The sequence below is a fragment of the Electrona antarctica genome (assembly GCF_951216825.1).
Source record: "Electrona antarctica genome assembly, chromosome: 3".
Classification (NCBI taxonomy): domain Eukaryota; kingdom Metazoa; phylum Chordata; class Actinopteri; order Myctophiformes; family Myctophidae; genus Electrona; species Electrona antarctica.
The window spans coordinates 27,600,951-27,615,080 of record NC_136808.1 but is presented as its reverse complement, the minus strand read 5'-3'; the positions used below and the strand labels follow the sequence as shown (position 1 = coordinate 27,615,080).

The following is a 14,130-nucleotide window of genomic DNA, read 5'->3' as shown; positions in this document are numbered from 1 at the left end:
CACACACACACTCACTCACTCACTCACTCACTCACTCACTCACTCACTCACTCACTCACTCACTCACTCACTCACTCACTCACTCACTCACACACACACTCACTCACGCACGCACGCACGCACGCACACACACACACACAGACACGTGTTTTTGTGAATCTTGAATCTTTTGGATGCGAATGAATTGTTTGTGTAGCTGTATGTGTTCGGTGAATTAACGAGTCGCCCTCTCTCTCTGTCTCTCTCTCTCTCTCTGGCAATTGGTGTTGCAGGTGCCTGCGGCGGTCCTGTTCTGAAACGGCCCGGTCCAGGTGTGGAGCAGCCTCTGAAGGTGTCGCGTGTGTGAGGCGAGGTGAGGGTCTTGGGGCGGTCCCGAGGTCCAGTTCTGGAGCAGCCTTTGAACGTGTGAGGCAAGGGTCTTGGGGCAGTCCCGAGATCAGGTTCTGGAGCAGCCTTTGAAGGTGCGAGGCGAGGGTCTTTGGACGGTCCCAAGGTCCGGTTCTGGAGCAGCCTTTGAAGGTGTGAGGCGACTCGCAAGGGTCGGGCAGTCAGGTCTCGGGCCAAGTGACAGATGACGACATCCACTATGCTCCTGGCAGCACAGCTGCTGCTGCTGATGATGATGATGCCTAACGTCCAGGCAGGTGAGGGACTTAAAAAATAATCTTAATTTTTTTTTGTGTGTGAATTCTTTATTCTTTGACTAAACACCTTTACAGCAGTGGTTCCCAAACTGTTTCCAATTGACACTAATTAGCCCACAGACCCCCATTTGAAGAGATATGCCAGGGACCCCCATAAGAGAAGATTTGTACGGCTCTAGCAGTGATTCTCAACCCGTTTAATTTCAAGGACCCCCAGTTTGACATGCATTAGTCTACGGACCCCCATTTAATGGCATTTCTATTAGACGACCCCCAATTTGTAGTGTAAAATCAATGTTAATTTAACTACAGCCCATAAGGGTCCATTTGGTTCCAAACTATCATTTAGCTGGGGACCCCCTGGAACTCCCCTGGGGGTCCCCGGACCCCACTTTGGGAACCACTGCCTTACAGTACAACTCACTCACTCATGGGCTAATTTTAGACATTGCTTTCGGAGTCGAAAGTGAAAATAAAATAACACCTGTGTGAACTGAGCGGTGGAACTATACACCATTTATTGCAAAGCTATTGCATTTTAGTATGGCGGTGTGGCTGTGCTCATGTGATATCAGATAATCTGTGTACCGAGACACAGGTCTGATATCACATTTGATATCTCCGATTATCTGTGTACCGAGACACAGCTCTGATATCGACCCCCAAGAGCAGAGCCAAAGATACAATAATTCCATGAGCAAAATACATACAGTAACACATCAACACATGATTCAACACAATGAATCAACACAATCGTAATTTACCAATCCAATAATATCCCATAACCCCTGGACTAAGAACTACAGGGAGGACTGTAGTGTAGTCCAGGGGTTCTCAACCCGTGGGTCGCGACCCCTCGGGGGGTCACCAAAATATTTTCGGGGGTCCCCAAATTATTAAAAAAACAACGATTTTACGATTTTTCAAAAATAGCAGACCTACAAGCTCGTAGCGCGCCACTCGGTGGCGCGCTACGAGCTTGTAGATCTGCTATTTTTCAATAGCTAAATTATAACAATGCTTAAAACACCAAAAGGGGTTCCCGCCCAAAATGGTTTAAGGTTATTGTAGCAGTCAATTTATATTGGGGGTCGGGAGGGGGCGGGGCGGGGATCCCGAGACGTTGCCAAAGCATTTTCGGGGGTCCCCGGCCAAAAACGTTGAGAACCCCTGGTGTAGTCTGTGCTACTTTACTCTGTGCTGTACTCTACTGGCCACTTTAGATGTTGCAGCTGTCTCGGACACAGAGACAGACACATACATACTGTACATACATACATACATACATACATACATACATACATACATACATACATACATACATACATACATACATACATACATACATACATAGCTGTGTAATGGAGCACCACTCAAAAATGTTAATGGTAATTAAATGTAGCACACAACACACCATAACACACCACACCACAACACAACACAACACAATACAACACAATCTAGGACTGAAACCCTGGCTGCCTGCCTCTCCAAGGCAATCAAGATAAAACAATGTATGTACAAATAAATATTGAATATAAATAGGAATTAAATAAAGGTGTAACTGTAAACAGATGTGTTATATTAACATTTTGAGTAATACTATCTTGTGAAACTATAAAAAGATTTCATATTCTCTCTCTCACACACACACACGCGCACGCACGCACTCACTCACTCACTCACTCACTCACTCACTCACTCACTCACTCACTCACTCACTCACTCACTCACTCGCACGCTCTCTCCAAACACACACACACACACACACACACACACACACACACACACACACACACACACACACACACACACACACACATTTTCGCTCTCTCTCGCACGCACATCACATGCAGTCTCTCCATACACACACTTTCTCTCTCTCTCAGCTCTCTCTCGCCTCTCGGAGCGATCGAAACGCTGCCCATTTTTTTAAATTTAGTTCAGCATGTTAACCAAACCAGCTAAGCTACAATAGTAGCCTAAATGTAAATGCTACTTACCCAAATCACTCGCACTCCTGTTGCTTCAGACGCTCGACATTTCTGTTAGGTAATCCATGAGTGTTGGCAAACAAGAAACAACACCCCCCGGCCCCCATCCGAATAAAAGTTATTGAAGGACGACGAAGACGAAGTCACTCAGCAGTCAGCTCCTCTGCAGTAAATCCGACAGGACTTCCGACAGCTTTTGAAGTTTTGATAAAGTTATATTAAATATTCTCGTCCAGAGCCTCCAACATATTAGTCAGCAGTAGAGAATGAGGGGAGGAGGGAGGGGCTTCGCTCCACAGCCTACAGTAGGAGCGATTGTTGCCCAATCCGATCACGTGTCAAACAATGACACGTCATCGAAAATGTCCCCTGCCTGTTTAGCTGACGAAAACGAAAATCTTAAAACGATCATAACTCCTGATCTAAATCATCCCGTCTAATTCTGAAAAAAGATCCTGTGTTTGACGGCCTTCCGCGGTCCAGTCGCTAGTCGCGATAGATTTATTATTACCTCCCGTTGTTGTCGATCGACTCTAGAGTGGTGTGGCTATTGTTAGCTGCTACACAGACATGCACACCAACTTCCGGTGCGCCGGTAAAAGTGGTCCGGGCGATATAAATGATTAAATGGATTAAATAGTTCCGGGCAAGCAAGGTGTTAATATTATGCTGGCCTGGGTAAAGTAAACTACAACATGAACGTGTTAAATTTCCTCGGAAATTCCGCTGCGTTTTCATCGGAAAACACCACCGGGCCTGGTCACCGTTCGGGCCTGGTCATGATGCATCAACAAAGTAATGTAATTAGCCTCTTAAACACATACTCAGTTGACTGGAGTCCCCCAGGGCTCTGCACTTGGCCCGCTCCCTTTTTCCAACCTCTACACCAAATCTCTGCACTGAATTGTCGTTAAAGGAAGTGAACGCATTAGTCATTCACCTCAAATGGTGTTTGCAAATTATATCCAGCCTGTTTTAACATGCATGGAGTGGCTGAATGCTGGTGGGTGCATTTTTACACTACAGCGTAGGACAATCCACGTATTGTTTGGTGAGTCACAAGTTGTTGCAGAAAAGCATAACATAATTTATTTTTTAAACACTGGATCCCAAACTTTTGTTGGGAGCCGTGGGGGTGAACGTGGTTTCGTCAATCATTAATTGAGAGTGTTAAGATCCCACTTTTAAGCAGCTTTGTGGCAGAATGCCGATGGGCATCTTCCACCAGCATTGGATGGGACCCAGATGGGCATCTTCCACCAGCATGGGACCCAGATGGGCATCTTCCACCAGCATGGGATGGGACCCAGATGGGCATCTTCCACCAGCATGGGACCCAGATGGGCATCTTCCACCAGCATGGGACCCAGATGGGCATCTTCCACCAGCATGGGACCCAGATGGGCATCTTCCACCAGCATGGGACCCAGATGGGCATCTTCCACCAGCATGGGACCCAGATGGGCATCTTCCACCAGCATGGGACCTAGATGGGCATCTTCCACCAGCATGGGACCCAGATGGGCATCTTCCACCAGCATGGGACCCAGATGGGCATCTTCCACCAGCATGGGACCCAGATGGGCATCTTCCACCAGCATGGGACCTAGATGGGCATCTTCCACCAGCATGGGACCCAGAGTAGTTTGGATGGAAAAAGACATCTATCAGGCCTAAAGATTACCTAAAGATTACAAACCTATCCCAGATGACAATTGTGCAATTCAAAAGTGTGGCTGGCTGTAAGTAAGAGTGATAACCTGTGTATATGTTTGTCATGCACATACTGTAATGTTCTGTTTTAGTGTAGAATGTTCACGGATAAGCCTGAAAGAGTTAATTCATAGGAAAGGGGATGTGGTGGACATGACCACTTCCAAATAACAATTTATTTATTTGCATAGATTGTTGTATTTTATGGTATTTTCCTGTTTTGCATGAAGGGGCTAATATCAAAAAAATCCCTGTTCTGAAATCAAATATACATGTACATATCCACATTCATGAATAAACACTCTAGAAATCAAATTTGATGCATTTAGAACACCAAAGATATATGTTATGGAATTTGGGGATTTTCGGGCATGAAGGGGTTAATAAGCATTAATTAATAATGCATTAATCATAAATCAAATACGTTGTGCCTATCCACTTTCATAAACACTGTAGAAAGCAAATTTGATGCATTTAGACCAAGTATTTTGCATGAAATGCCATAAAACCCTATTTTGGGTGGATTTTTAGTTTTCTATTAAGGGGTTAATAACTAAACATGCCCAAGGGATATCCCCGGGCACCCTCTTGAATTCTTAAGAGGTGACCCCCAGCTACAAGAATCAGTTGAGAAAAAAACTTTTAGTGACGAAACCACGTTCAGCCAAAAATCAGCCATCCGCTCCCGGACTTAGGTGCACGATTATGATGTCCGATATCCGATCTCCGGTTATTTGCAGGGTATCTGCCGATACGGATTCTGACCGATTCCGATATTATACAGAGCACCATAACTCATTCTCAACCCGTTTAATTTCAAGACAGACAGACAGACAGACAGACAGACAGACAGACAGACAGACAGACAGACAGTGTCACTGGGTAGCTCAGTGTCCTCAGGATAGCCCCCTTGGGTGTGCACGAATGCATGCGCACGCACGCACGCACGCACGCACGCACGCACGCACGCACGCACGCACACACACACACACACACACACACACACTGAAGGAGTTGCGATTGCTTTGTCTAGTAGTGTCACATGTGAGGATAGTTTTACTGCCAGTCTTGCCAACAGGCATGTGTCCAAGATCCTGGCCACAGCTTCATTTGTCTGTCTGTTCACTGTGTGTGTGTGTGTGTGTGTGTGTGTGTGTGTGTGTGTGTGTGTGTGTGCGTGTGCGTGTGCGTGTGCGTGTGCGTGCGTAAGGCCCTCTAGGAATTGCAGGAAGCTCTCAGCTGTCTCATTCTATAGCCTAGAAATCGGTCTTGTTTTCCTTCTGTGTTTCCGTTCCCTTGTTACTGCACTTTTATTGCGGTGCAATAAACAGTGTTTTTTCTTCTGGGCCAGTTAGTTGATCACTGTAATCTCAACCATGAGAGACATTCTTTCTTCTTTGCCAGGCCAGATTTTTTTTATTCATTTAGTTGTTCTAATTCCATTCACAGAGGCATGGCTGCCTCAAAGAGGCATGGCCGCCTGACAGAGGCATGGCTGCCTGGCATCATGAGAAAAACAGCAAGATGTTGGTCCCGCTCGGGACGCTGTGGGCACTGGAGGCGTGTTCTCTCCTCTGCGTCATTAGTGCTCATACCCGAGGTGGGGTTGGCGAAAGGGCCTTTCTGTGTGGAGTTTGCATGTTCTCCCCGTGTACCCTAGGGTAGGTACCCTCACAAAACAACATGCAGTAATTCTGGTCTCTAAACTAGCTCCCTCTGGCCAGCCGGGGTGCCTGATGGAGGGGAAAGGAACTGGTCGGAATAACCTGTTCCTTCCACGCGATATGTCCAGCCGGGGAAACTCCCCCGTCAGTTGAAAAGAAGCAGCTTGGACTCCTCATGCATAGAAGGAAGCATGAGGTCAGTCCGCTGCCCCCCCAGGTTGGCAGAGAAAGTGTAGCGCCCAGAATTACATTAGATTATTGACACTGGGTAAAACAATGGGTTACAAAATAGTGCGATAAATTTTAGAAATAAAAAAAAAGTACCAAAAGTTTAAAGTACTCTCTTGCAGAATGTCCCATTTCAAGTTTCAAATGCATACAAAAAAAATCATATTTTGAAAATACTCACATTGTGAGCTTGTAGATCGGCTATTTTCAAATGGCTGAAATGTATATACTGTAGGGCTGAAGTGGTATGTTAATGTGTGGTAATGTATGTTTTGTAATAATAATCCAAATCTAACAAAAGTAACAAAAGTATTCTAGTTTTTCAAAAGTATTCTATTTTATGATTCTAGTTAATGTCAGAGTTTGGAAGCGCTCGTTATCAGTAAAGCAACGTCCTGCTTCCTCCTGCGTTATGTGCAAATTCAAAACATTTGGTTACGCAGGACCGTTGAGTGATATCCAACGAGCGCTCCCAAACTCCACACTTAGAAAAATAATCACCTGCAAGGACAGTAAGTATCTCATAACAATGTCTATGGTGGATTTTTATGAAAACAAACGATAAGAGGAGAAATAGGATAATTCAAGCTGTCCGTACAGCTGCAATGTTGGTGAGTTTAACGTTGTTTAATACAATCAGATAGGACTTTTCTGTTTGGATGAATGGAAAGTTGCACCTATAGTTACCACCCTGCCGTTAACTTGTATGGCAAGATGGCCGCGGTGTGCATAATGGTCAATTAAGCTCAGCTTGAGAGTGAGGGGGCACTCTTATCATCGTACAGTACATCATCCGTTAATCTTTGTGTTAGACAAAAATAGCCGATTTCGTACCGCCACGTCTCACATTTGCCATTGACAATGAGAGGAGAATTTACGTCATATGTGCCTGAAATATGACGTAAATTTGTGGCAACACAAACATTAAATGCCATTGACAATGAAAGGAAATTTTACGTCATACAGTATGTAGAAGAGCAAATCGGCTAACCGATCACGAAGAATTATGTCTTCATCTTACATGATCATGTTTTTTTAAAACATACATGTATCATGGTTAAAAGATAATAACATAAGTTGACAAATTAATTCATGAAGAAGTATATTCATTTTTTTATTGGATGATGTACGACGACAAGAGCGCCCTTCACTTCATATGGGTGTGATTTTCTTTTTTACTTCAGTCAAAGATTACTTGTGTTGAAAACACAAGCAGCTCTTTTGAAGGCTACTGTTACTTAATGACAGTCGTCACCATGATGTGTGGTTACCATTAACCAATCATCTCTCTCTGAGTGGTGACAGTCTGTTCTTTGTGAGAAAGAGGAATAGGGTTTCAAAGTGAATTCAAATTGAATCTCCTCTTGATCGGCATAACTAGGCTATACTCTGTAATTCTCATTCTTGCCTTTTCCAAAAAACAAAAACAAATGTTGATTACAATAATACATTTGTGTGAAAGTATTTCAGTATAATTAGAGAAGTCTCCATAAAGAACAAGGCATTAGCAGAACACGTCCTCTATCAAAAGCATGCACCGTAAAATCCTCAGGTGGTTTAATTAATTTAGGTTCAATTAATTCAGGTTCGGGTCAGTGTGTTGTGAGACCTGTGTTTAAAGTAATGCGTGCTTGGTAAGCATTTCCATGCGCCTGTTGTTGCCAGGCACTCCTGCAACACACATACACACACACGCCGCACTGGCACAGCTTCGCTGGGAACACCAACCAGAATGTTACTGTTTTGGAAAAACTCTGCGGGTGTGTGTGTGTGTGTGTGTGTGTGTGTGTGTGTGTGTGTGTGTGTGTGTGTGTGTGTGTGTGTGTGTGTGTGTGTGTGTGTGTGTGTGTGTGTGTGTGTGTGCCACCAGGAACATTTGGAAAGTTTGGAAAACATTCGTTTTTTTCCCTTTTCTTCTTTTTTGGTTCTGTTCTTGTCTCCTCCAGGCCGGAAGGCATGGCCGAGACTAAAGCCAAATTCCAATACCCCAAATCTCGGCCACTCGCTCACTCCAGGTTGGTGGTGTTACGGCGAAATTGGTGGATACACCCTGAAGAAGGCAGTTGCATCAGCCGAAACGTTGGTGTCTAACTCTGTGTCCTAATAAATAATCGGCACTTTGGCACTGACATCAGTGTGTGCGGCCACTTTTTTGTATTTTTGTGGCTTTCGCCTTTATTTTATATTTTTTATGTAGGGACAGACAAGTAGGCTGACAGGAAATGGGGAGAGAGATGGGGGGAAGACATGCAGTAAAGGCCGTCGGGATCGGGAGTCGAACCCGCGGCACACTGCCGGACTGGATTACCAGCCAAGGTGCCTGGACCGCTGAGCCATGGCCAAAGCACTTTTTTGTCTTTTACGACTTATCTTTTTAGACGGTGAAATTGGTGACCTGCTGAAATTTGTAGACAGTAACATAATGTCAGTGTCATTTATCAATTGAGTGTAAAATCTGCCCCAAATTTGAGTGTAGGTTTTGTAGTACACCCACGTCACCATGGCATTTATAAAGTGATTGCAAACAGCTGATCCTTCCTTAATTTCGTTCCGACGTTAATAAATGTGACGGCTGAAATCTATCTGGCACGCCCTCTGAAATCAAGCCTCGCCCTCGTTTTTGCGACATGAACAACTGCAGTACGACCTTGGAAACCATAGTTTCCCCGCTTGCCTGGCTGCCCGCCTCACCCCCTCTCACACACACACACGCGCACACACACACGCACACGCAGTCAGTTTAGCAAATTTCTGGTTAGTAAACCACAGCATGCAAGCCGCCTTTGTTTTAAATGGTCCCCCAAAACGGTCACGCTTCACACCTATCGGGCGGGGATGCGCTACCAACCCCCCCCCCCCCCCCCCCCCCCCCCGCAGATTTATTTATTTCCCCCAGATGGTCTAACAATGTCATGATTTGACCAATTTATTACCAATCTCGTACACCATTGCTCACGAAAGCAAGATCATTGACCCAATTACAGCCACTGCATCTAGCTTTTAATTAAAGTAGTCTGAGGGGAAAAAAACAGTTCTGTTCCCCAGACATTGTTTTGGGATATTTTGGCTGAGATGGCTCTGTTTGTCAAGTCTCAAGTCAGTGTGGAGATTACCCGGCGGTGTTGCTGCCCCTCCCCTCCCTCCCTCCCGGCTCATGGCTCTTTACGGGCCGACGGCACACAGACAGCAGCCTCTCAGCTGACCGTGTCAGTGTAGTGTTGCTGCAGGAGTGTGAATGAACCGTGCGGGCTGCGGCGTGCGGTCACTGGAACAAAGCCACCGTATTAGATTTGAATACCTTTTCTGTGAACACCGTAAAGGTGTGTGCCTATACGTGACAAAATGACCAGGGGGAGGGGGAGCTTCAGCCTTCAGTCAGTGGGTGCTATTTGGCTTACTATTGTGTCAGTGGGTGCTTCAGCCCTCAAGCACTCCTGGAGTTGACGCTGTTGGATTAGGCTACAGTAGGCTACCCATGTTGGGACTCTCCACAGCTGCAGCACTGCACTATACTCTCCAACGTCCCGTCATGGAAATATTCCAGCACAGACAGCCCAAATCCTCGCATGTATGCGCTCATGCGAAACACTGTTTAAATGGCTTAAGCATCTAACTTGCAACATTGTTTTTAATTGCGCAATTTTAATTGCTTGCACACTATCCTACCAATTTCATATGACATGCCATTACAAAATATATATTTTTCACATTTTATTATTGTATTATTAGTTTTATACATTTTAGGAGTGAATACATATGTTTAGATGCCTGTGACAGCATGTCAGCAGTTCAGACAATGCTGCTCCGCTTGTGTACGACAGAAAAACAGCTGAGGACAAAGCCTACGACAGCTCCCAACCAGACGTGATTTTTGTCCTGGCACACGTTCAATTTCAAGGTTTTGCGGAAATGGTAAATGCCGATTATTTTTTTTGCGGTAATTCAGGCGTGCACCCATATTTTGGCGTACGCCGAGTTGATAAATGAGGGCCTTAATGTCTGAAAATGTACAGTTGAGGATGTATACAGTGTGGTGTATTGTACCCGGCTGTCTGTCTACACTACCGTTCTCGCTCTGTAACTGTATCTTAAACTGCCGTGCTGCCTCTGGCGACTGACGTGGGATCAATGAAAGTCTTATATGTTGGCGATCTCGCGGGAGGTGGAAGTGTAGTCAGAAAATAAAGGAAGTGGACATTGCCCCGGTCGATACCTGTTGCATACCTGTTGCACACTTCACGGCCATTGATGTGCCTCTAAACCACATCACCGCACGCACGCACGCACGCACGCACGCACGCACGCACGCACGCACGCATGCACACACACACGCACACACACACACACACACACACACACACACACACACACACACACACACACACACACACACACACACTCACACACACACACTCACACACACACACTCACACTCCCAAGGTACTCCACATAGCCACAGGATTGTCCCAGATCAGAAACACATTGATTGCAGCTAGACAACTATCAATCTGATAGACAGACTGAGTGGTCAGTGCAGGGTACCTCTGGCTCTGCTGTTTCTCTGATGGATGTCAGGGGAGGGGAGGAGAGGGGAGAAGAGGAGAGGAGAGGAGAGGAGAGGAGAGGAGAGGAGAGGAGAGGAGAGGAGAGGAGAGGAGAGGAGAGGAGAGGAGAGGAGAGGAGAGGAGAGGAGAGGAGAGGAGAGAGGATCTACCCACTAGCTACAGCACTGGACAGCAGAGCAATATGTGGGAAGACTGCTGGGGCACACACACACACACACACACACACACACACACACACACACACACACACACACACACACACACACACACTAAATTGGTTTATCCATCACATTTACACCTGATTGAACAAGCCAATATCCTCACAGCATGCAGGGTTCGATTTGTGGAAAAAGGAAAAAACAAACAAATAGCCTACAGATGGGTGGAACTTTTCTTACCCACTTACTGCACTTGTTTGTACCACAAATAGTGACTGAAAATAGCAGATCTACAAGCTCACAACCCGGTCGTTGCAGCTACAGTCGTAGATTTGTATATCGTTGCATCTGGAAGTTGAACCCAGCTCAGCTTCAATGTGTATCTTTGTATCTTTTTGATTGTCATTGTCATTGTCAAATACTTTAATTGTCTCCACCAGGCCGAAGGCATGGGGATAGAGTATGTTTTGCACTCCGTCCGTGTGTGTGTGCGTGTGTCCATCCATCCGTCCGTCCGTCCGTCCTTCCATCCGTCCGTTACCAGCTAATCTCCGGCACCGTTGGCCCGATCCATGCCAAACTTTGCACACACACTCCCTGGATGCCAACGACAAACCTCTGCCCCAAATATTCCACAACGGCCTGTTATAGCGCCACCATGAGGCTGATTTTGGCAAAACACATTTCTGTAGATTACTCGTAGACATTTTATCCATACATCACACAATTCGGTTTACACTATCTCCATAGTCATGTGATCAACACGGATCTGCACCATTTCCCATCTTCCATCATGATTGGCTAAGATTGGCTTCCAAAGCTCACATGATTGGTCCGTTTTGAACAAAATGCCACAAATCACAAACACAGTGTGCAATTTCTGTGAAATTATACACGCACATTTCCACTAGGCCGAGGACGACATGCTACTCATTCTTTTCCAAATCAGCCTCACGGTGGCGCTATAACAGGGCAATTCCTGTTTATACTTATAAGTGCATCGATCTGTGTACAACTTATATGCACACTCCCTAGAGGCCATGGAAAATCATTTTCCCTGCATCCCTCCACATCTGCCGGTTATAGCGCCACCATGAGGCCGATTTCTGCAAAACACATTGTTTATATTAGTCTCACAGATTTCATCCAAATCTCACGCAAATCGGTACACATGATCTCTGTAGTCATGTTATCAAGATGAGTCTGTTGGATTTCTCAGATTCTACACTGATTGGCTATAAGATTGCCTTCCAAAGTTTTCAGGAGTGGCCCGTTGTGCTGCAAAATGCTGCAAATGTCCTGCTCATCCAGAATTCTAACCTCAGAGATGCTATGATCTGGCTCTGCATTTCCTCAACAAAATGAAGAAAAGTGTTGCAAAAAAACAAACAAAAAAACATTTTTATATTACTCCTAAACATTTTGCCAAACATCACACACACTCCTATCCTCCTGGTGGAGACCTGTGCCCAGGTTGAACTGAGCTGCCTCTTCATCTTTAACTTTGGCTCCTACACTGTGCTGACTTCCAACCGTGACATGCATAGATTGAATTCACTTTAAAACCGTAACCCCCGTAGGGATCAAACATCCCCTAAAGCAAATCGAACCCTTACTTTATCTCAATTCGACAGTTTGAAAGCTGCGAAGGCTCAGGGTAGAGACCGAGGAATTATAGAGCCTTGGTTCTCTGCAGTCTGGAGGATTTAGGGCTGCATCTCTGCTTCCAGATATATAGCACAATGCATCTAGTTGATTCTCTGATTGAGTTGGTAACCAAATGGACCCTGATAGATGTTTAAATCTTTAGAGCGTAAAATGAAACCAAATGGACCCCGTCTACGGGTCCATTTGGTTTCATTTACACTCTCTAGAGGTAAGTTATTGTTAAAATCTGCATTAGTTAATTTCCAAGAAGTCTACACAATTAGAGAATGTAGAAGAATTGATATTTTAGCTAAATGTGCTTATCCAATGACAACAAAATATGCTTTCAAGTTTTGGGTCTGAGAGGCTAAAGGTTATCAAATGGTGGTCCATGGCTCAAATGCACCATAAATAATGGACCTTCTTGATTTAAAAAGAGTTGAAAACGGTTTAGTTGATTCTCTGCTTCTAGATATACCTGTACAACACAATGCATTAGTTGATGCCGGGGGACCCCCCGGGGACTCCCACACGTTAACTCTGTCATTTCTCGAACATTTCTTTCCAAAAATAATCAAAGTACAGTACAGAGCACTGCAGTACACTACAATACAGTACAGATCACTGCAGTACACTAGAATACAGTACAGAGCACTGTACAGTAACTATAACGATAAATGTATAGTTGCACACAGGTAGGGCTGTAGTCGTGGACCCCCAGGGCCCAGGGCTGCAGTCGTGGACCCCCAGGGCTGCAGTCGTGGACCCCCAGGGCTGCGGCTGCAGTCGTGGACCCCCAGGGCTGTAGTCGTGGACCCCCAGGGCTGTAGTCGTGGACCCCCAGGGCTGCAGTCGTGGACCCCCAGGGCTGTAGTCGTGGACCCCCAGGGCTGTAGTCGTGGATCCCCGGTCACATTGTTCTTCTGTCTCTGTTTCAGGTTGTCCAGACAAGCAGCCAGGGCTGCAGCCGTGGACCCCCGGTCACAGCGAGGACCACCGCGTCGTCATCGGTTACGGCAGGAAGGTCCTCCTGACGTCTTCAGCCACGGTGCACTCCATCCACATCCTCAGTGGAGGTAACGATGCAATACGATTGGTCAATACATCTGTCACTACATCCAGATCCTCAGTGGAGGTAACGATACGATTGGTCAATACATCTGTCACTACATCCTCATCCTCAGTGGAGGTAACGATACGATACGATTGGTCAATACATCTGTCACTACATCCTCAGTGGAGGTAACGATACGATGCGATTGGTCAATACATCTGTCACTACATCCAGATCCTCAGTGGAGGTATAGCATCTGAGCTCCTCAGTGGACGGGTCACCATAAGGTGTTTTATCACCCAGTGTCAATTATCTAATGTAATCCTTGGCGCTACACTTCCTCTGTCAACCTGGGGGGGGCAGCGGTCTGACCTCATGGTTCCTTCTATGCATGAGGAGTCCAAGCTGCTTCTTTTCACCTGACGGGGGGAGTTTCCCCGGCCGGACATAGCGTGTGGAAGGA

At 45.7% G+C, this 14,130-nt stretch overlaps 1 protein-coding gene across 1 annotated transcript in view; it reads left to right on the top strand.

Moving 5' to 3' along the window:
- Nucleotides 1–14,130, top strand: part of cemip (cell migration inducing hyaluronidase 1) — a 143,141-nt gene that overhangs the window by 57,394 nt on the left and 71,617 nt on the right. The window contains exons 3-4 of the mRNA XM_079497686.1: nt 273–644; nt 13,552–13,689. Coding sequence (XP_079353812.1) covers nt 572–644; nt 13,552–13,689 — 211 coding nt within the window. The 5' untranslated portion in view covers nt 273–571. The remainder of the gene's footprint in view (nt 1–272; nt 645–13,551; nt 13,690–14,130) is intronic.